We start from the raw sequence: 24,072 nt of genomic DNA, 5'->3' as shown, positions 1-24,072 counted from the left end.
AGCAACTGGCTCTATCTGGCCATCCGAAACACAATACAGAAAGGTCTAAAAACAGTAAAGAAAAAAATCTTCAAAAATGTTTATTACAAAGCTATAACTTACATAACAGTGGTGAACACTTAAAGAGGTATCTCCCCCAAACATGAAGATTATTTGCCTCTTGGGAAAAAAAAAAAAAAAAAAAAACCTTCGAATGGCCAGCATTGTGGTGCAATGGGTTAAGCTGCTGTCAGTAATGTCACCATTCCATGTGAACATTGGTTCAAGTCTTGGTTCTCTGCTAATGTTCCTGGGAAAGCACTAGAAAGCGGCCCAAGTGCTCGGACCCCTGCCACCCCCATGGAAGACCAGGGTGGAATTGCAAGCTCTTGGTTTCAACCTGATCCAGCCCCTATTACTGTGGCCTTTTGGGGAATAAACCAGCAGATGGAAGATAGATATCTTTCTCTCTCTCTCCCTCCCTCTCTCACCCTCTTTCTAAATCTGTATTTCAAGTAAATAAATAAATCTTTAAAGAAAAACCCCTTGCAGTTCTAGAAAATATAGTATTTATTAAACATTGCCCTCCCATTAGATTTAATCAGCAAATGTTCAAATTTGGACGCCTGTAGTATAAACAGTAGAATGCAGAGGCCTGAGTAGAAAGAACCCATGTTTGTCGATGGCAAAATGAATAGTGAGTTTCACACAATCAGAATAGTAAGAAAACTCCACCTACAGAGTCTCACAGACTAGTTGGAGAAGGCTTTTATGACATGCAACCAGAATATAGATCTATTTTACTTGCTTTCAAAACTTCCAATCCATGGCCTCTGGATTCCAGATGGCTGACAAAATTAAACTGGCCATCAGAGACCTGACTAGGTGGGAAGCCCTCCTGAGAAACGAGGGAGCAACGGAAGACCCCGTAGAATTGAGAACATTCAGGAAATCATCGTGAGAGTGCAGGGCGTTGCATGAAATGAGCTGTAAGACCACAACAAACCCAGAACGAGACTAGTCTCTGGCAGGCCTGTTCCAGATCACTGTCCACTCCAGGTCTGGTTGAGGTCAGTTTGGAATCGAAAGGCTCTGAGGGAAGCAGAACCTGTTTCTGAGAATCCTGACTCCCCAAACTGGCACAAGCGACCAGAATGCGCGTCAAGAACTCTGGACAAGCATTCTTGAGACAGAAGCTTCCAGCGTTACTTCAACACTCACCTAACCATTCCCAAGGGCTCATTTCAAATTCATTGATGCAGAATAACAATAACAATTATTGATTAAAAAAGCCCAACTTCCTGACATGTACTATCAAAGCAGCTTAGTATTTTTATTGTCTGCTGTTCTTCTTAAAATCCCATCACAGTCAGTACAGATAACCATGGCAAGAACAGTCTCCACTTCACAGCTAAGGAAACTGGATCATCAAGGTGCTTAAGTGTCATGCCTCATGCTCAAGGTCACACAGCGGGTGGCAAAGCTGGAGCTGAACCCAGCTGGTTTCCTTCCAAGGGAATCCACTGCACTCACTCCACAGTGCTCCGCGCTGATGGCTCCAGCCCTACACACAAGTGCTTCTTTCTCTGGGTCCAAGCAACACTTTCCACCTCTTACATCTACCACTTCTTATATTGGTTTTAATTGCAGCGAGTCAGCTACTTCTTACATCTCTGCCACTAGATCATAACTATGTTGAGAGGTGCAATTATCCCCCCTACAGCCCTCTGTTTCTCCCAGGCCTGCTTTAATAACCCAACCCATAGTTGGTGTTCTAGAGATGTTGGCTGCAGAACCGAATTGAATAGGGTGAAGACCTCATTTGTCCTATCCTCCATCCCCTACGCCATGCGCATGAAGAGAACTCCAGCCACTCAGTTCTCTCTTCTGCCCCAAAGACAGGTGATAGAGAACTGGATCCAGTGACACAATCAGGGATAAATTTTCTTACCCATCTTGTCTTGTTCTTTTCTTCTCCCCATGAAATATAAGACAATGAAGTGCTGTTCTTTATTTACTTAATTCAATTCCCTGGCAATCCACATCCCATGGTAAATTTTAAGAGATGAGCCAAATTCTGATACAATTCAATGTCATCCTAAAGGTTTTTTTTAAAATATTTATTTACTTGTATTTGAAAGTCAGAGTCACAGAGAGAAAAAGGGAGAGACAGACTGAGATAGAGATAGAGATAGAGATAGAGATATATAGAGAGATCTTTCATTCCTAGTTCACTCCCCCGATGGCCACAATGGCCATGGCTGGGCCAGAGTGAAACCAGAAGCCAGGAGCTTCATCTTGGTCTCCCATGTGGGTGGCAGGGGTCCAAGCACTTGGGCCATCTTCTGCTGTTTTCCCAGGCACATTAGCAGGGAGCTGGATTGATAGTAGAGCAGCCAGGATATGAACCAGAAACCATATGGGATGCTGGTGTCACAGACAGGGGCTCTACCTGCCATGCCACAATGCCAACTTCATCCTAAAGTTTTTGTATGGTCTGTGATGGTTAAAGATCATTTAAAATGGACACATTTGAATTTCTAATGAAATTCGGTGACATCTGTGAGGAGGGGGTACAATCACTTGCAGCAGATCCAGAATGCAGGAAAATCTAGCAGCCGCGAGCGGCCAGGGTCCCCCTCAGAAGTGGCTGGGCTCCCTCCCACCTGACAGTGCTTCTCTGAGAAGCCATCCATGGCTGTGCTCCAGATTCACAGCACAGAATAAAGTTACGAGAAACTCACTACTCTGCCATCTTCCTGTGCAAGCAGCCCTATTCCTTGTGCCCAAGTAACAACCAGTTGAAAATCCTCCTGCCTGGTGGTTGAGAACAGGATAAACAGGCTACCTGAACATGTTTCTGATCACAGGGCAGCTTCTGGGCTAGGCAGCGGTCAGTGAACGTCACCGAAGAAAGAGTTTACAACCACCCCTTTGCCGCTTGGGAAATGCCAGAAAACTAAAGCAACTAAACCTTGAAGTCACAAAATCAGAGAATGTTAGAACGGACAGGGAAGGTGGCTACTTCAGATTTCTGATGAGGAAAGGGAAGCTTAGGGGGAGGATACGTTTTGTTCAAAACCACAGAGGGAAAGAAAGAATGACTGACATCTGCAACTGGTTAGTTTAATCTTTATTCCAGGGTCCCACCTGGAATGCAAAGCAGAGAGAGGTATAAACACAGTGTGCAAGTGAGAACAGGATTTACCTGGGGGGGGGGGGAGGGAGAGAAAGGGAGAAGGCAAGGGAGAGGGAGAGGGAGAGGGAGAGGGAGAGGGAGAGAGAGAGAGAGAGAGAGGGAGGGGGAGAGGGAGAGAAAGGGAGAAGGCAAGGGAGAGGGAGAGAGAGAGAAAGGGAGAGGGAGAGGGAGGGGGAGAGGAAGGGGGAGAGGGAGGGATAGAGGGAGGGAGGGAGGGAGGGAGGGAGAGAGAAATACACTTAGCTGGAGTGAGGGCAACTCCAGACACAGAGATACCTGTCCTGTGTGATCCAGAGAGAGAGGGGGAGGAGGCCAGAGAAGGACACGTAAGTTTTCTCCCAAAGCCAAAAGAAGGGCCCTCCCACATTACCAGGCTCCTTCCTGAGAGAGCTTGTGGTGCCCTAATTGAATATAAAACCATGCAGTAGGCTTTCTGCAGGTTTCACAGTGCCTCTATGTGGAATTTTACTTCCACAGGGCCACCATGCCACTTCCTCCTCCCTGGTTCCTGAAAAGACACCGGTGCATCATGGGAAAGTCAGCCTAAGGGGGCGGAGTCACAATGCAGTGCAGGCGGAAGTTCCGGCCCACCTACTCCTACCTAATCTTCCTGCCCACTTCCCGCAGATGACAGTGATGTGAACAAATCTGAAAAACAAAAGTAGCCAGGCTGAAAAGAATATGCATTATATTATCTCTTTACGTCCTAGAACAGAAAAAGCCAAGCTACGGTGACAAATGAGAAAATGGTTGGCTGGCCTTGGCTATGAAAATGTTCCAAATCTTGATTGGGCTGCTGGTTATACAGTACCCACCAAGCCGGATACCCAAAGTCTAGTATTTTATTCTGCTAAAATACATACTGCAAACCAGTCTGTTTATTTTAAAAAATAGCTTTTGAGATCGGCAGCATGACACAGGGTCTAAGAGGTATGGCAGACACGGGACGCTGGCCAAGCACCTCCCAGGCCAGGCCTGTTGGCTCCCTTTGTTTTCCTTCCTGGGGCAAAAACACTTCTTGGAACCGAGTCAGACAACGGCCCTGGCCTCGGTGATGGGTACTCCGTGGCTACGTGAAACAGCGCCACAAAGAACTCAGGAAGGCTCAACGAGATCCACAGTTCAACCCAAGGCACTAAATCATCAGCTCACAGCCGTGCAGGCAGCCGTGAGTCATGCAATTGCAAGCATGAGGAAATAATGAGTACAAGTCCCGTAAGCTGGAAGGGGGAGGGAATGAGTGCGCTGAAGAATATTAGTTGTCATCGGTGATTCCAGAATATGAAAAAAGTGAAAGTGCTCCCCGCTTAGTTCTTTGCGAGGCCGCAAAAGGCCTGATTTAGACTCGTTCTGTAATTATAATGTGTCCCTAGCTATGGCTTCTACAGCAAAAGCATGCAAGCGAAATTTAGGAGAAATAGAGCCGAAATTGCGTCTGCATTAGTGCTACACACACACACACACACACAGGTACTTTCTTTAATTTTGCAGCTCTGGAATTCTCTCTGCAAGGTTTGCTGCTTGCTTTCACCAGAGAAGTGGACCCTGTTTCCTCCGAGGCCAGCCTCGTAGAAGGGAGGCTTCAAGACACTTGCAGACTTGAATGCGCCATTCAAGAGAGGACAAGAGGGAAAAAGCCCTTTGTCCTACAAGGCTCTGCGCAGCCGCAGACCTGCTGCAGTAGCAGGCACCTTATACATGCATGGCCAGAACACCCAGGGGCCCCCCACAAGCCTCCCGGTCTAGGAGAAGAGCTGATGGCAGATCCAAAATAGGACAGGTAAAGGACCACGCTGTGGGGGCAGGGTCTGTCCTGTGGTTAGGACATGGGTTGAGCTGGCCGCATCCCATACTGGACTACCTGGGACCTACCTGGGGCATCTGCTCCTGATTCCAGCTTCCTGTCGGTGCAGATGCTGGGAGGCAGCAACACGGCTCAAGTCACCGAGCTCCTCCTTTATTTATTATGGTGCAGCCCTCAGAGAATGTGCTGCTACCCTACATGCAGGAACTCAGTTCCAAAGCTCTGGAAATATAGCCCAGACCTGCAAACTGGCCTAGATTTCTACTCCAGCGTTCGTCCCGACGAGTCACAGCAGTTAGAGAAACTCGCAGAAGAAGCAATGCAGATGACCAAGTCAAGCTATTTTCAAGGAAAAAGCAAACTTAGAAAATGCTCCTGGTGGGAGAAAGGAAGGGCTGGTGTTTTAGTATAGTGGTTAAAACCACTGCCTTTGACACTGGCATTCCATATGGGCACTGGTTCGAGTCCCAGATGCTCCACTTGCAATCGAGCTCCCTGCTAATGTGCCTGGGAAAGCAACAGAAGATGGTCCAAGTGCTTGGGCCCCTGCACCCACATAAAGACCATTCTCTCTCTCTCTCTCCTTAACTCTGCTTTCAAATAAATAAAATGTTTTAAAATATAGGTGATCAGAAAGACGATTTATGTTGACAGACAACAATCCTGCTTAAAAAAATGCTACTGATTTACGATCATTTTGATTTATCCTTTGGGACATTTGCATCTCATTTTCAACCAAGTAAGTATCAGAGTAAGTAATGAGCACTTTTATATCCTCCACTTCTAGGTAATAGAACATCCTGAGGCCCAGAGTGTTCCCTAAGCTCAAATTTAAAGACACTAAGGAGAGATTGTTCATTAGTCTATGGTATGTGCTCATGTGCTCTGGAATTTCATTTTAATCATTTGTACTAATTGACGGACTAGATCCCTTGGAAGCCCTGAGAAACCTAAGAGGCAATTGCTTTATATGTCCATGTTAGCATTTGCATTTCCAAAACTCTAATCTCATTACATAGTTAATATTTCTCTTGCTATTTAACAACGGAGAGAAATTTGACTGCCGTTAGGCTGTTTATGACCTTTGCCAAAAAAAAAAAGAAAAAGCCTGTATCTGTGTCAGGGCTGGGAAAGAGTGAGATGCTCACAGCTGTACTGTGTATTACTGCAATGGTCAAATGGTCCTGGTGATGGCAGCGAGCCAGACTTCTGCCCCCTAGAGGCCTTGGAGAAGTAAGTCAACTGACCTATCCAAGACTCAATCTTCTAAGGGGTCGGATGGAGATGAGGACGTCGGCTGAGCTGCAGGGATGCTGAGCGCTTCAGCGAACATCCAGGAAGCATCTCCATGTACGGCTTTTCTTCACACACACACGAGTCCCACACCAAGCACCCACGGGGACAACAGCATCAGCATCAGCAGCATCGCCAGGAGAGGCACAGCCAGTAGCTGCCTAGTGAAATGTGGCTGATGGGAGATCGGACTTAAAAACAGCGGAAATGTATTGTCTTGGAGAGAAACAAGAAAATCAAGATTTTGGGAGACTGGAAGTGTGAAATCAAGGTGTCAGCAGATTCGTTCTTTCTGAAGGCTCTGGGGAGACTTCTCCCTCGACTCGCCCAGGTCCTGGTGGCTTCCAGTGCGCCTGGTCTTCTAGAAACATAACGCCCACCTCTGGCTCCGTTGGTGCAAGGCCTTTTCAGTGTAGCCAGGTCTCCCCGTCCTTTCTCTTAAAAAGGACACTGGGCTTTGGACTTGAAAGCCTGCCTTAGATCCAGGATGACCTCCCATACAAAGAGCCTAGTTATACCACCAGGCACATTTTCCGAGGTTGTGGGTAGACAAGACAGGAGACATTCTTCAGCCCACTGTCCACACCTAGGGCCAGCTCCCCTGAAACGATCCAGGCTGCCAGGGTTCCGGGGTAGAGGTGAATGCTGAGGCTAACTCTGGGATGCGCAGAATAGGGTGTGAGGAACAGGAGAAAGGGCATGGACCACAGAGGTGCGCTGGTCACCTTCTGGGCATCACTGGTCACTTGGGCAACAGAGGCTGAAAGAGGTGTCGGTGTCCAGGGTTGCTACCATGAAGCTGGGCTAGGGAGAAAGTCTTCTGACCCAAAATGAAGGGCTCTTCCCACTGCACAGTTTAACTAACTTTACTCATGTCAACACTTCTTTAGGTGCTGGTGCTAAAAACACAAATCTAAGACCTAGACCGTGCCTAACACCTAAATCCTGTTGTTCACCTAATCAATCAGATTAGGATGGTTAATTGCAAGATGGAGAACTGTAAGGTGGAGACAAGGCCACCCACATCCTAGGGACTTCCCTTTCTAGCTATAACTGGCACCAGACTTACCCTGCAACCAAGAACAAAATAAAACCTGGGTATGATTGAGTTTAAATCAAAAAGAGTTTGAAATATTTTCAAGAGGTAAGGAGAGTGTAGCTCTGTCAGAATGAGCATATTTGAAGGAAAGAGCTATTCCGAGGAACAAAGAAGATTTCCAATGAGGAAAAAAGGGCCAATTCCATCAAAATAAATAAAACATCCTAAATATGTAAGCATCTACCAATATAGCTTTAAATTCATAAAGTGAGCAAAGCGAGACAAAGGAGAGGCTACACAGAGAGGCAGAGATAGTTTCCTGAAGGTGGATGTTCTATTGGTGTTATCTACAGAATTCACGCCACTCGGAGTTGCCGTCTGCCTTTTCCTGCTTGTTAACAGCAATGAAAATCTGTTCTCAAAAGATTGCCCCTTGCTGTTGCACGTATGTGTGTGTCTGCACGCCAGACACAGATGCCTTACACGGCACCTCTCACAACGAGCTCATCCCAGAGGTGCTGGAAGCATCTGGCAGGAAAGCATGCAGTAAACACCAAATCAAACAACCTGCAGGGGAAATCTTCTTTTTGCACAATTACTTTGATGAAAGTCCTCCGTGGCAGAGTAAAGCATGCTGGGAAATTGGCGTTGACCACTAAAACAGCACAACATCCAGGGGGAAGCTGCGAGTGAGGAACTACCTCCTGGTTTAAGTTCTCTCACCTGGGTCAGCTGTCCCGCGACCTCCACAGAAACAATCCCTTTTCACAACCCCTTCCGGGCCTGGAATGCCCCTCCCCAAATCTTTGCCTGGCAAATTGCACCTCTTCTTCTGAAACCATGCATTCATTCCATCAAAACTGTTGATGAAGCCCCTACTACGCGCCAAGTGCCATGTCAGCACACTCAGACTGAGATCTCCTCCTCACCCTCACGGGGTCGCCCTCTGCACCCATCTCCCCGTGGCGCTGGCCTGAGCACCCCTGGATGCAGCCTGGGTTTTCGGGAACAAGTCGTATGTTTGCGTGGCTGTTTCCCAGCCCAGAGGAAGGACCGGGTCCATCCATCTCCCAGTCTGACGCATAGTGGGTGCTCGAGAAATGCTTGTTGAATGAAGTCATCCATTATTCACGAGGACTTGGTGCAGTTAAATCTGTTAAATGATTCTTCTAATGAATATTAGAGAAATGAAAACAATTATGCTCAGGAAAATCACTTCTTTTTGAGGCATTCTTAGTTTCTTTTCTTATTTTATTAGCATTTTATTAACAGTCGTAGCAGCTGCTTCTAACATGCCCATAAAGCTAATATCAGTGATTTTTAAAAGAGATGTATAGTATAAATATAGATGAAATCATGCCTGGTTAACCTTTCCCAATTTAAAATCATGAGAATCATTGAGTTATTTTCATTTTTGTTTGAAAAGCTTTGGGGAAAAAATAGAATGAGCTTAATGTACCAGGGCATTTGTTAAGTTTCTATAATAATCATAATATTCATTTCCAAAAGGGAAAGTGGTAGAAGGCAGTCATTGAACTTGACTTTGCAACACCATGATCTGGCACATCTTATAAATAGGGTTCATGCTGTTTATTTAAAAACAGGATATATCTAAAAGCTTCCTCAAGTTCATAAAAGTATGCTCAACTTTCCTTGAGAAAAATGCGAAAAACAACCACCAAACTTCTAGTGCTTGCGCCCACAAAGGGAGAAGCCACTGTTCATGGAATCCAGGGGAGCATAAACACCAAAGGCACTCTGCAGATGAAGACATGTCATTTCCATCTGCTTATTGGGAAACAAAGAAAATGCTTAACTCGCCGTTGTGTTGCCAAGTGCTGCGTGGGAAAGGGCGGGGGGGGAGAGCACACGCGGGTACCTACTTGGTCTGATGCTTGGACCCCTTCAGATGGGCATGGTACTGCTCTATGGAGTTTAGAGAGACACTGCAGATGGTACATCTGTAATTGCGCCTCAGACCTGTGGACAACAGACACACCTGGTTAGCTGGAGTGCATCCACAAACGCCCACCTGAGGTCCCGGTCTCCACAAGTTCAGGGACACAGAATCCGAGGGACTCCTGGTCCACCCCACCAGCGCCACTTCCCCCCTTCTTCCAGAGCTCGCTGGAACAGGTCTCTGAGCAGAAGTGAGTCGGAACATGTCGGAGCCACCTACTCCTTTCTGGAGGGCTGCAATCATTAACACATACTCTCTGGGGTGAGATGAAATGCCTCTGGACATTTTATCATTTAAGCAATGAAGAACTCTACTTTAATCCTCCTAAGGCATGTAGACATAGAATGCTGTCATGAATTGAATCTCCAGAGAAAAGCCCTTGCAATTCCTTTTCCAACTTTTATTCCAAAGGCAGAATTGGAACTTCAACTTGAGACATCATTCATTTAGGCTCCCCTTCCAGAATCCTCTTAGAGAATCCCTCCCAGGAGAGGGTTAACACATCAATCTGCTGTAGATGAAGTTTTACTTTCCACCGGAGCATTTAAAAGAAAATCCACTTGTTCATTTGTTCATCTCTCTAATTAATTCATTAACACAGAATCAACTTTGAGTCAGACATTGGGGATTACAAGATGAGAAAGATACTCATTGCTTTCAAGGAGTTGAGCAAAATCTTTGCTGTTTCACATTATTGCCTCTTCTGGAGCCAAGCTTGTGTTAGAAAGTAGCTTTAATAAAACAAATTAAAACATTTGCCCTGCCCAGCCCAGAGACCCCATCAGAGCTCAGCCATGGGTGAACAGTCTTGACCCAGAACTTTGGGTTACTATCCTGGCTCCGGTCATCCTGACTGAGATCCAGGGGAGGTCCAGCCTTCCAGGCCTTAGGATCCTCATCAACAGGATGACAGCAAGGCCAACCACATCCCAGTGTTGCTTTAAGAACTAACTAAAACACATTAAAATGCCTAGCCAGCGAGAGCTGCTGTTGATAGTTTTGTCACAAAACTCTATGCTTTACCATTGTAAAAGCTAAGACATTAAGCAACTGTAGCACTTCTCTCTGATGAATGCGGAATGTGTTACTGCTTAGGAACAGAGTCAGTCTCTCTTTTCCTAAAAACAAAAGAATGCAGTATTGGATGAGCTTTGCAATTTGCTACCTGGGTTAAGTTTATTCAAATAGTTTGACTTCTCTAGATGTTTGTGTCTTATTGTATCCAGAGGATCAATGGAGACATGGCAAGTATAAGAGTACTCATCATAGAACAAGTGATGGAGTGATCAGCAGGAGTTACAATGGAACCCTTTCTGTCTCTGCTCCAGCTGAAGGCACGGGGTACAATCCTGAGACACAGATAACAGTGACATCCACACGCCCTCGGAAGGTAAGGTAGTGCCTCCATCCAACAGAACCCGTCAAGAACAAAAGTCCAACCCTCAACCGCCAATCTAAAAATGAGACCAGAAAAGAGAGGAAAAACTAGGTAGAAGCTTTCTTACGGTCTTATTGTATTGTTAGCACCACTTCTGCTCCACCGTGTGAGAGAGTAGAGTGCTCCTTCACTCCAAACCTGCGGAAAGTGTTCCCATGGAACTCCCCGGAGCGCCTAAGGGGTACCATCTTGCACTTGGGAAGAGCCTGCTGACCCCTGACACCACCTGCAGGATCCAAAGGGAACATTAGCCCTTCTGCTGGGCAAGTGCAGGAGGTGGCAGGGTTGGGCATGCATGGCCTGGGCTCAGAGTTTGCCAGAACGAGGGAGACACGTGAAGTTTCCCATGTTCGCTGTTGTGTGAGAGGGACTGATTTGGTGGTGTCTCAGATACCTCTCAGGAAGGCTGCAGAAAGAGCATGGAAGTTTGTAGCTGGGTATCTAGATGCTCACAGCGACCGCAGAGTCCCTAAAATCCAGGAAGGCACCTCGTGGGAAGAGTAGGTTCGCAACTCCTGCCAAGTCCCACAGTGTCTATGCTAGTGTGGTATAGCGCGTATCATGACAACTTTCATTTCTCTCACCTTTCACTCTTTCCACCCTCAGCTCTCTGCCCTGGTGGAACCAGAGGCAACTTCCTGAGATAGAGGAAGAAAAGCAGATGCTCCAAGCAGAGATAATGAAAGAATCTTGCCACCCTCTCACTGCCTGTGACAAGTCGGTAGCCCCAAGCAGAGCTGAATGTGGAGATACTTTGAAAGTACTGTTTTATTCTGGGTCTTAAGAAACTGGAGATGATTACATATTTATGAATGAGTAAAGGACTCTTTAATACATAAAATAAGTAAAAATTCATGAAACCTACCCTGATTTTTGTTCAAGAGGAAGGAAAGGGTTAACCCTACTAGGACAAGAGGAATAGACTATGGAGGAGAAAAGCAGAGTCACTTTCTGATCACATCAAATGCAGTGACTCCTGCCTGCTGAGTGTCCCAGTGCCATCAGAGTTGCTACCATGTCTGCAATACGGACTGCGAGAATTCCCTGGCGACTGCATTCCTATGGTCCCATGCACAGTCCAGAAAACCTTATGTGACACATCCTACGAAAATATCCCGGCTTGGCCACTGAAGAGAACGGGCTTACTTTTTTGTTTGTTTGTTTTTCTTTTGTTTTCACTGTAATAGTCCCACACTGGTGTACCTGGATTTGGTTCCCAAACCTGCTCCGATTCCAGCTTCCTGCTAAATGCAGACCCTTGGAGGCAGAGATAATGGTTCTCGTGACTGGGCTCCTTGTCACCCACGTGGGAGACCTGAACTGAGTTCTCAGTTTGCAGCTTTAGCCTGGCCCAGTGCCAGCTGTCACAGGCGTTTCTGCAATGAATGAGACAGGAGCATTCTCTCTCTCTCTCTCTGTCTCTCTCTCTCTCTCTCTCTGTCTCTCTCTCTATCTCTATCTCTATCATCTCTATCTCTATCTCTTCCTCTCAGATAAATAAAATTTAAATAAAAAAAATGACACTGACTTGACCTAACTGTTCAATCAAGAGTGAATAAAATTCTGGCAAAAAAAAAAAAAAAAGGTGAAGATACAAATATCTTCTTAGGAAGCAATTTAAGGGACACAAAATTTTCTAGGCACAGCAAGTTTGGTGAGGAAGCAGACAACTGCTGAGGCTCTATTTCCGCGAGCAAGCTTGCCAATGTGGATGCAGCCTCCAGCAATCAATTAACATACTCGTACCCAGGCACTTCTCCCAGAGATCCTGATTCTACATGTAAGCTTGGCATGAAACCTGCAAACGTACAAGAACTTTCAGATCATAGCTCCAACCTCCACCAACACCCCCACCAAAAAAAAAAAAAACCACCATCCCATTGAATCATACTCCTTTCAGGAACTCGAATTTGCCGGAACAGTACTGGATCTTGACATTAAAAGAGAAAAAACTACTCCGTAAAGAAGAGCTGTGCAGGTGTGTGTGGTTCAGAAAGATGGCTGAGATCCCCCAGCCCAGAGGCTCTACATCATCCCAGCCAGTGTGGAAGCTGTCTGAATGTTTTTCCAGAGCTGAACCATTCTCTTCTTTTATGCATGGGCGCAGAATATGAAAACCAGCTCCAGGCTTTACTCCCTCCAGGGTCTCGATCAATCTCTCCGTAATAAATGGTGAGCACCATTTCTATGGACCTCTGCAGACCACAGCCTAATCAAAGGTCGAGTCCTAATAAACGGAGGTCAGCCTGGCAATAGCAGAAATATTTATGTGCAAGAATAGGCAAATTTTTTTAAGAACACCAACAAATCTAAAAAAAAAAAAATCTGATCTGCTGCTTTCCATTCGGCAGCCAGAGACGCGTGGGCAGGGGATATTTGGCACTTTATTGCGATGCAAACTACAGGGCTCATAAACTGGGAAGGCAGCGCATATAAACAAGAACAAAGGCAGAGAAGGGGCAGAGCAGGCCTCCCACACACAAGACACAGTGTCCTTGGTGGGAACTTGGTGCCTCCTTAATGCTCAGCTGAAATCCTAATTACTTTGGAATTACATGGCCCCTTCCCCCTTAAGAGAACCAGAGAATTTTATTATGAAACCAGAAATGCTAACTCTCTGATTCCTTTTCAGCACAATGCCATGTTAAGCACAACCTCCAACATTTGCAAACCTGAAGGTTACTTCTACACGGCTGCCCCATCTGTGGAAGGGAACGGTGTTCCTGCCTGCGAGATGCTGGCAGACAGTGCAGCTGGAGAGGGAGGGCGTCCCCCACGTGGCAGCAGTGCAAAGCAGGCCGTGAAAAGCCCCCACGGTGCTGCAGGAAGCAAACACGGAGAGCTGGAGCAGAGGGTCTCCAAGCCCCAGGTCTGCACGCGCGTCTTGGAGATGCATCACTCTCGTGTTTATGTTTCCCTGCGCAGCGTTTGTAAAACAGATGGTCCCGGTGAGTTCCGCAGCGTGTGGCTGCTCAGTGTGTCTTTTCCAGTCTAGCAAAGCTGGACGAACCTGTGACTTCCATGGCATCCATTCTACAGGAGAGGAACATCATTGAGCTTTCTCTGCGGTGCCAGGTCTCAATGCTGATTGCCAACAACACCGGGGAGGATGAGACAGAGTACATTTGCTCGTGGAGCTCATCGGGGGAACAAGCACACAAATACGAGACGTCACAAAGGCTGGGAAAGGAAACAGGTCCGCGAGGGAGACTCAGTGGGGAGAGCGTGGTCTGCAGAGCGTGAGCAGCGGAGTGTTCTGGGAAGGGGAAGTGAAATCGAGGCCGACAATGAGCCTGGGACGTGAAGGACTGGGTGAGACATTATCCAGGGACCAGAGGAGGCAAGACGTGGGAATAGGAGTGCACTGCTCAAGGAGACAAAGTGGTGGAGGAAAAGATAAAGGGGGAACAAACAAAACTCACAAACTCAGAATCCCGTAGCCAGCACAAACATTCTTCGAGCGCCAGGGCTGACCAAGAACCTTCTCAATAAGCAAAAACTAAGAGAATGGGTTGTCTGCCAACAAACCTGCACCACGGAAATGCTATATATAATTCTCCAGGTCGAAAGAAAATGGCATTGGATATAAACTGGGATCCACAGAAAAAAGGAAAAATACCAGAAATGTTAATATGTGCATATCCATCTGTTTTAAAATTCTTGTTTCTTGGAGATTGACAACAACAGCACAAGAATGGGTGAGAACTAGACGATAATATTGAAAAATCATTATATTTTACATGAAATAGGGCAATATTTACTCTAAATAGCCAGTGATGATTTAAGGATTTATATTGTAATCCCTAAGAACAATCACTAAGCAAACACAAAGGAAAAAAGAATATAGAGAAAATAAAGTAGAATAATAAGGATTATCTGGTTAACTCAGAGAAAGTAGGAGGGGAGGAATAGAAAAATAGGAAACACATGGAACAAATGGAAAATAAACAGCAAAATAATATTAAACAGATCAATAATTGCATTGCAGATAACTGGATACATCACCCAAAAGGCCAACACTGTCAGACTGGATAAAAAGTAAGACCGAACTATACGGTGAACAGGTCGAAAGCAAATGGATGGAAAAAGACACGCCATGAAAACAGCAAGTCTGGGGCAGGCGTCTGGGCACCAGCTAAGATGCCACCTGGGACAGCCGCATCCTATATCCAGTCTCAGCCCTGCTCTTGCTTCCAGCTTCCAATTAAGGTGGACTCTGGGAGGCAGCAGGAGATGGCTCAAGTACAATAGCAAGATACCACAATCTTTCCAAGTATTTAGAGGAAGTAAGTATATAGAGAAGATAAGAACGTGTTGAACCAATCCAGGAGTTTTACGAAATTTTAAATAATTACATTTTGTAGAGTGAATTTCTTATAACTCAATTGTGATAAATAAATAAGAAGATTTATAAAAAGCCTAAAACATCTAAATAACTGATGGTCAAAGCGAAGATTTACCAGGGCTGGCATTGAGGTACAATGAATCCCATAAGAATGCCAATTTGGATCTTCTGTGCTCTGCTTTCAGCCCAGTGCCTTGGAAAGCAGCGAAAAATGGCCCACGTGTTGGGGTCCCTGCCACCCGTGTGACAGACATGGATGGAGTTCCAGGCTCCTGGTTGCATCAGGCCTAGCCCCAGCCATTGTGGCCATTTGGGGAATGAACGATTTCTTCTCTCTTTCGCTCTCTCTCTTTGTCTCTCTCTCTCTCTGCCTTTCAAATAAATAAATAAATCTTAGAAAAAGGAAAAACTACAAAGTTTAAAATATTTAAACTGAATGATAAGGAAAATACTACAAAAAGTTTAGGCTACAGCAGCTTTTACAGGGACATGTATAGCTTCCCATGAAAAGCAAAGAAAGGCTTTAAATCCATGGCCGAAGTTGCACCCCTGTGAAATCACAAGACGAGCAACTTAGGCCAAAACCAAGTGGGAGGGAAGAAACAGTAAAGAGCAGAGACAACGGGATAGAAAAACAAACTACAGAAAAAATTAACGAAACTAAAATTTACTTCTTCTACAACGTTAAAACAATTATTATCCTTTTACAAGTCTTATGGTAGAAAAAAAAAAAGAGAGAAACACAAATTACCAAAGCAAAAGAGTAAGCATCAGTGCAGACCCTGCAGATACTTTAAAGGATTGTGAAAGAATATTACGAACAAATTTATGTACCAACCAATTTCACCATGTGTATAAGATGGGCAAATGTCTTTAAAAATGCAACAGACCAGAACTAGCACAAAATGGAACAGAAAATCAGGTTGGCCATTTACCTATTAATGCAACTGAGTTTGTTACCAAAATGTTCCTGTGAAGAAATAGACCTAGAGGGTTTCTCTGGAGAAACCTATAAATTACTAAAGGATACACAATACAAATCTATATGAACAGTTTTAGCAAACAGATGGAGGGACAAAATATCAATAGTTTGTATTGACGTTGTGGCATAGCAGGTTGTGGCTTAGTGTGTTAAACTATTGCCTGTGACACTGACATCCCACAGGAGCACTGGTTCAAGTCCTGGCTGCTCCACTTCCAATCCAGCTTCCTGTTAATTCACCTGTGAAAGCAGCTGATGATGACCCATGTGCTGGGACCTCAGTCACTACATGGGAGACCTAGAAGAAGCTTCTTGTTCCTGGCTTCAGCCTGGCCCAGCCCTGCCTGTTGTGGTCACTTGGGGAGTAAACCAGTGGTTGGAAGATATCTCGCTCTCTCTTTCTCTTTCAAATAAATAAATAAATCTTTTAAAAAAAAGAACAACAGGATATCAATAGATACAGAAGAGAATATATTTGACAATTTTTTTTTTTTTGACAGGCAGAGTGGACAGTGAGAGAGAGAGACAGAGAGAAAAGTCTTCCTTTGCCATTGGTTCACCCTCCAATGGCCGCTGCGGCTGGCGCACTGCGCTGATCCGAAGCCAGGAGCCAGGTGCTTCCTTCTGGTCTCCCATGGGGTGCAGGGCCCAAGCACTTGGGCTATCCTCCACTGCACTCCTGGGCCGTAGCAGAGAGCTGGCCTGGAAGAGGGGCAACTGGGACAGAATCTGGCGCCCCAGCCGGGACTAGAACCCGGTGTGCCAGCGCCGCTAGGTGGAGGATTAGCCTGTTGAGCCACGGCGCTCGCCATTTGACAATTTTTAGTCTCATGATCAAAATTCTCAGCAAACTAGAAATTCCATAATTTGATAAGGAACACCTATGAAAAATCCACCTCTCATACCAAATGAAATGGCAAGATAATGCACAGTTTCCTAAGATCCAAAACACTCAAGAATGTTATTATTCTTATTCTTATCATGTCCATTCAACATTGCTTTAGACCTTCTACTCAGGGCAAGATGAAAAGGAAAGCAAAGATTGGAAGTGGAAAAGTAAAGTGAGCTTCATTCACAGAAAATAGTATTTCAATATAAAATCCTAATGGATTCACAAAATGCTAGCATAAGTGAATTACACACACTTGGGTCACAATACTCCAGGGCCAATAAATAGTCAACTGTATTTTTGAAATACCTACAATCAACTAAGACCACTGCATAAAGATCATTTTAAAATACTTAGCAATGAATTTAACAAGAAATACATAAGAATGGAAACCAAGGAGGAAGGTAAATAGATACAGAGATGTATATACCATAGTCATGAAATGAAAGGATCAATATGGTTGGGGCTGGCACTGTGGCATAGCGGGTTAAGCCACTGCCTGCAGTGCCAGCATCCCATTTGGGTACTGATTCAAGACCCGGCTGTTTCACTTCCAATCCAGCTCTCTGCTATGGCCTGGGAAAGTAGTAGAAGATGGCCCAAGTCCTTGGGCCCCTGCACCTGCGTGGGAGACCTGGAAGAAGTTCCTGGCTCCTGGCTTTGGATCAGCGCAGCTCTGACCATTGTGGCCATCTGGGGAGTGAACCAGCGGATGGAAGAGAGTCTCTCTCTCTCTCTCTCTCTCTCTCACTCTCCCCCTCTCTCTCACTCTTCCTCTCTCTCTCTCTCTCTCTCTCTCTCTACCTCTTTTTCTCTCTCTGTGTAACTCTGACTTTCAAATAAATAAATAAATCTTAAAAAAAAGAATTAATATGGTTAAGCTATGCATTCTTCTGCAGACCCAATAAAAACTTCTGAAAATTCCAATAGACTAAATTCCAATAGACAGTCTATAAAAATAGAATGTACATGAAAAGCTAAGGCCCAAAAAGGTCAAAACAATTTTTTAAAAAGAAAAACACTTGAGGTCTTGCACTCAAGGCTATCAAGGTTTACAATAAAGACCACAGTAGCACCAACACAGCATAAGCACAAGGATGAACAAATCGCATCTATGGGGGGAGCAAACCAGGGAGTCCAGGACAGGCACACAATGGCCCAGGAGTTTTCAACAAAGATGTCAAAGAAGTCCAACGAGCAAAGACAAACTTTTATTTTTCCTTTTAATTTTTATCTATTTGAAATGCAGGGAGTCTGACAGAGATCCTGTATCTGTTGGTTCACTCCCCAAAGGCCCTGAACAGCAGGGCTGGGTATGGCTGAAGCCGGGAGTTGAGAACACACTGTGGGTCCCCATGTAGGCGGCAGGGACCCAACCATCACCTGCTGCCTCCAAGGGTGTGCATTACCCGGAAGCAGAACTGGAGGCGGAGCGGAGACCAAAAGCCAGGCACACTGACAACCCCCAGTGGTGTCTTAAGTGCTGTGCCCAACGCCCCCCTCTGTTATTTATCTATTCTTCAAATTGTTATTAAGAAAAGATTATCAATAATAGTGCTGGAACAAGTAAACAAATATATGAAAGAAAAAATGAATACCAACCTCTCCCTCCTATCACACACTAAATGAAGGTTGTTTATACATTTAAATGTAGAAGCTAAAAATAGAGAATAACTGCCGCAATGTGGAATAGGCCCAGATTTCCTAGAAAACAAAATGCATTAAACATAAAAAAACCGATAAATTGTATTTCATAAAAGGCAAAGGGTTCTGCTTATAAAAGACACTATTATGAAAACAGAAAGGTAAACCATCGCCTGGGAAAAAAAACACTTGCAGTGCACACATCTAATATGGAGCATTGTGTCCTGAATATATAATAACCCCTACAAATCAATAATAAAAAGACAACCCAATTTTTTACAGGGAAAAATACTTGATTAGATATGTCATGAAAAGAATTATATCAATAAGCACATATAAAGGTGTTCAACATCATTTGTCATCCAGGAAATAAAAGTTAAAAGAACAATTAAATTATCATCGCATACTCACTATGAATGCTAACATCACATAAAACAATTTCAAAAATGGCCACGTGGAACAACTGGACTGTCACACGCATGACAGGACTGCAAAATGGAACAACTACTTTGGAAAACTATGCGATAGTTTCACGTAAAGTACCTTCACGTGCCTACAACCCTACAGAAATCCCTACATTCAGGAACAGTTAGATACACATAAGACTTGTACCAGAAAGTTTAGAGCAGCTTGAAGCATAATGGCCCCAAATTCAAAACTATCCAAACTCCATTAACACTGTTACACATATTATGGTATATTTATGCAAAGAAATAATATCTGAATTTTTTTAAAAAAAATCTTCTGGGGGCCGGCGCTGTGGCACACTAGGTTAAGCCTCCACCTGCGGTGCTGGCATCCCGGTTCTAGTCCCAGTTGCTCCTCTTCCAGTCCAGCTCTCTGCTGTGGCCTGGGATAGCAGTAGAAGATGGCCCAAGTGCTTGGGCCCCTGCACCCATGTGGGAGACCAGAAAGAAGCACCTGGCTTCGGATTGGTGCAGCTCCAGCTGTTACAGCCATTTGGGGAGAGAACCAACAGAAGGGAGACCTTTCTCTTTGTCTCTCTCTCTCACTGTCTGTAACTCTACCTGTCAAATAAATAAATAAAATCTTCTGATTAATACAATAAATAAATGAATTTCAAAAACACAATATCTAGGTAAAATAAGTGTGACCATAAATGGCACAAAAGGTTTTAAAAGGTCATGGATGAAAATGTGTTGTATTAATAAATTCCTTATAATAGTCAAGAAATAAGTTCATGGAAGAGGAGTATTGGGAAAAATAATGCCTAGGCTTCAACATTTTTGCACCAGAATAAACTCATCTTTTAATCCATTTCCCCATGAACTTTTTGAAGTACATTTGTTCTGTATGATTCCTGGATACAAAGTTCAGAAACAGCAGAGTTATTCTATAACAACAGAATTTCAGAACAGAGTTGTCTTTTGGGGATAGGAATTGACTGGGAGGCAACAAAAGAGAATTCATTATAGTAATTAAAATGCTCTATCTCTTGAGTTGGAATGGCAGTTATAATGTGGATTCACTTAGCAAAATTCATTATATTGTACCCCCCAAGATCTGTATAATCTACCTAAGCATGTTAGATGCATGTAGTCTTACACAGGAACCTCAGCAAACTATATTCCTCAAAAGGAAACTTCACATCCATGCAAATGTTCTGATAACTTTGCAACATTCAAAGAAGTATTTATATATGTTCTAGATTACAATAAGGCCCCCTAAAACTGGATCTATTTGGAAAATTAACAATGCAAAAGTAAAAACAATATGGTATTTGGCCTTGAGCTATTTCATTCTTCTTCACTTCTGTAAACATCTATTTCTCAAACTGCCCAAAGATTTGTCATCATCCAGCTTAATAAACAACAGCTAATAACTATATATAAGCACTGTGTGTCAATTATCCCTATAGGCACTTACTTTTTACAAAATCTCAAGAGCAAATACTATTGTCACCCTGATTTGACAGGTGAAGAAACTGAGGCGCAGGAACTTGCTCAAAATGCCAGAGCTAGGCCGGCGCCGTGGCTCAATAGGCTAATCCTCCGCCTTGCGGCGCCGGCACACCGGGTTCTAGTCCCGGTCGGGGCACCGGATTCTGTCCCGGTTGCCCCTCTTCCAGGCCAGCTCTCTGCTGTGGCCAGGGAGTGCAGTGGAGGATGGCCCAAGTGCTTGGGCCCTGCACCCCATGGGAGACCAGGAGAAGCACCTGGCTCCTGCCATTGGAACAGTGCAGTGCGCCGGCCGCAGCGCGCTACCGCGGCGGCCATTGGAGGGTGAACCAACGGCAAAAGGAAGACCTTTCTCTCTGTCTCTCTCTCACTGTCCACTCTGCCTGTCAAAAATTAAAAAAAAAAAAAATGCCAGAGCTGGGCTTTGGGTTCTGGTTGAGGAGTTCATGCTCCTAGCCACCACACACACTGCTTCCTGTGACACGAAACAAGCAATAGAATTGCAAAAATATTCAGGGCTCCTTGGAGACCAGCTAGTTTAGTAGTTTCACGCTTGCCCATGAATAAGTGAGAATCAAGTGCAAGTTGATTAAAAAAAAATTCCAGGTTTCACCTGGAATTGTGATTCCATTGGAACATAAAAATGTTCTTTAAAGCTGCAAAGTTTGGGGGAACTCTACTGGTCTGGTCCAATAGAACTTGCACATCTTTCTACAAATTTTTTTATTCCTTAGCGAGACAAAGGAAAAGAGAAGAAACACATAGAGAGGGTTGGAGAGGGCTCCCTCTAACACTGGCACCCAAGTACCTACAACCGACGGGACAGAGCTGTGCTGAAGCTGGACGCCAGGAGCTCAGTCCAGCATGGGCACACAAGGCAGCAAGGGTGCACCTAGCTGGGGCACCAGGGTGTCCTTTAGCAGGAAGCTGGAGTCAGGAGCCAGAGCCAGGCATTAAACCCAGATGCTCCCATGTGGGATGTGAACACCTTAACTGATGTCCTGTTACATCTCTGACAAGAAGAATGACTTCTGCAGCTGCCTTCATCCTGCCAATGGCACGGAAATTGTCACTGGGTGCAATTGGGTGGCTGTTCTTAGTTAAACATGGCTGAATTCCACCTATGGGCCTGAGTTCTCTAGCACAAGTTTCTTCCCCTTTCTTCAAATCCATCAAATACTGGTAGAAAGCCATCATGCCCCCCAAGGCTCTGTTAGCCAGCATGAAAATCCAGTAGCCCTCATTAGCTCATGTGTTCAAGCTCCCTGCTACCGTCTTGGTGACGTCTCCTGTTTCTTGATGAGTTCCTTGAACTGGGATCTTCAAGCTGAGGGCCGTATCTCATCAATGAGAACAGAGACAGACAGACATACCTCTTGTGCATTGTCATCCTATCAACACTTCCAAAGCTTTAAGTGTGTGTGTGTGAACTCTGACACATTGTAATCGATACTCATACTGAACTTTTTATCATCCAATCCCACACAGCTCTCTGCTAAGCCAAATCTGCATTGTTCACCACCTTTATCATTGATTTCTTAGCTATTTGTTTGTTCCCATAAAGTCCCATCTCAGCGCATTCTGCCTTTGCCTCTTGGGATCACAAATATAATTCTCAACTCATGTGGCAACTGTGATTGGCTGGTAGTGGCTGCCTGGGCTGCTCTCAAAGATTAAGAGCCCTTACCCCAGTGGGTAGGGCAAGATTCCCACAATCAATGAACCACGTCTGTCAGTGGCAGGGGTATGATGCTGCTGGCATGACTTAGCTCCAGCATGTCAATACAACTCACGGAAAAGCCAGGGGGAAGGAAAATGTGGGAAGCAAGGGAATCGTGAATATTAAGGTAGCAGATGGAAAGTTCCAGCAGCTGGAACTTAGCTGCACTAGGGCTTTAAAAAGACAAGTAAGACTCCTGGAGGGGAAGTAGATGAATCCTGTTTGCAGAAAGAAAGCTGTGTTCAAACCACTACAAGGCTTAGCTGCTCTGGTTGAGATGGAGGATGGAGGTCTGGCTCACCAGTCTGTTTCCGGTCCAGCACCAAGAACAGTGCTTAGGAGGCTCTGAATGAGAGACTCCGGGAGTCTGCAGGCCACCACTCATGGGGATCCTATGAAGAATGCTGGCACATCCAACCCTAGATGTGCACAACAGAAAAGCTTCTTCCCCGTGGGCTTACTGTAAGAACCCGCCTCCCCTCCCCAGGCACCCCAATAGTCATTCCAGCCTACAGGACACTTAAATGCTTAACCTCCTGCCTCCCTCCCACTGACAACAGGCAGAGACAGCAGGGTACCAAACAGTCAATTAAACAAGGAGTAGGCATTTCCTAAAACTATTCGTTCTCAATTTAAATAGTACATAGGCAGAGCTTTGAAAATTGAATCAGAACCAAATGGTTTTGCATCTTCAAAAGCTGTTTCCAAACAAACACAACTTAGAGCTAGGGAATAAATTTATTCTCAGTAATTAAAAGGCAATCCTAGCCATGTTGGAGGCCTGACCCAAGAAAGGCCTGCGAGATTGTCACCGTATTGTGAAGACACAGGAGGGGCACAGCAGTGCATTCTAAATACCGAAGGAGCCCTTTCCTGTCTTCCAAATGGCACAGGATAGATGCTGCATTTCAGTACGCAGAGCAAACCAGCCTCAGCATCACCTGGTTTCAGTCTTGGAGATGACCAGTGTTAATAGGACCGCTATTAGCAAACAGCAAGCAACCCAAGGAATAAAACTTGCCTTTTCTTTTTGTGATCGGGATTGAATGTCAAGAAAGCAGAAATGTGAAGCGGGTTGCTGCTGGGTGATTTCTAACCACGTGTTAAACGATAACAGATGGGAGAAATACCATCTAGGTCTGAGCTTTGAAAGGATGCAAATGGAAGTTCACGGGACAGTAAATTGTGCTTTTTTCTTCGCGGCTCCTGGCAGGGGTAAAGATCTCAAAGGACAAAGGCAAGCAACCACACAGCAGGGCGATTTGTTATGTAACTTGTGCTTGACGTGGAGTGCTTAGCTCTGAGTGAGCTGGAATTTTTGCAAGCCCTGCCATGTAATGTTTATCTCTTTACCTGTCAGTCAAAAAGGCCCACCTTCCTAGGGTGCCTAGGACAAGGGGCGATGGGGGGGGGGGTGATGCTACGATTACCATGGGTATTAAACTCCAAGTGGAGGTTGTCATAAAATCCCCAGGTGGCTGCACGCCTCCTAAGGCACTACCCCATCTCTTAAAAGAGGCTGAGAATGGAGAAGGGCCCTGTTTTCACCCCTGGCCACGGTTGGGGGTACTATTCAGACTTAATTCCTCTCTCTTTCATTGGCAGGTTCTCAGGCCCACTCACGATGGGTCTTTCTCCGGGTGGGACAGCCCACACTCACCCTTGATTGTATATCTCCTCTCTCTGTAACTAAATCCTGTTCCCACTCCTACATGTTACTATGCCTCTCCACTTCAAATATTTAATCTCTGATAGGCAAGAACCTGCAATGAAAATTAAGGCACTCAGGCTCACATCATTTCCATTACATGATTTTTATTTTCTAAAGCGCACTGCTGGATCACCAGTTGCTTTGAAGATG

General features: G+C 45.0%; 1 protein-coding gene across 1 annotated transcript in view; it reads right to left on the bottom strand.

Annotated features, from left to right (window-relative positions):
• Positions 1–24,072, bottom strand: part of ZMAT4 (zinc finger matrin-type 4) — a 278,835-nt gene that overhangs the window by 31,563 nt on the left and 223,200 nt on the right. Inside the window, exon 4 of the mRNA XM_062213466.1 lies at positions 9,198–9,294. Within this exon, the coding sequence (XP_062069450.1) occupies positions 9,198–9,294 (97 nt within the window). The remainder of the gene's footprint in view (positions 1–9,197; positions 9,295–24,072) is intronic.

The sequence above is a fragment of the Lepus europaeus genome, chromosome 16 (genome assembly GCF_033115175.1).
Source record: "Lepus europaeus isolate LE1 chromosome 16, mLepTim1.pri, whole genome shotgun sequence".
Taxonomy (NCBI): domain Eukaryota; kingdom Metazoa; phylum Chordata; class Mammalia; order Lagomorpha; family Leporidae; genus Lepus; species Lepus europaeus.
This window is presented reverse-complemented; position numbering and strand designations above follow the sequence as displayed.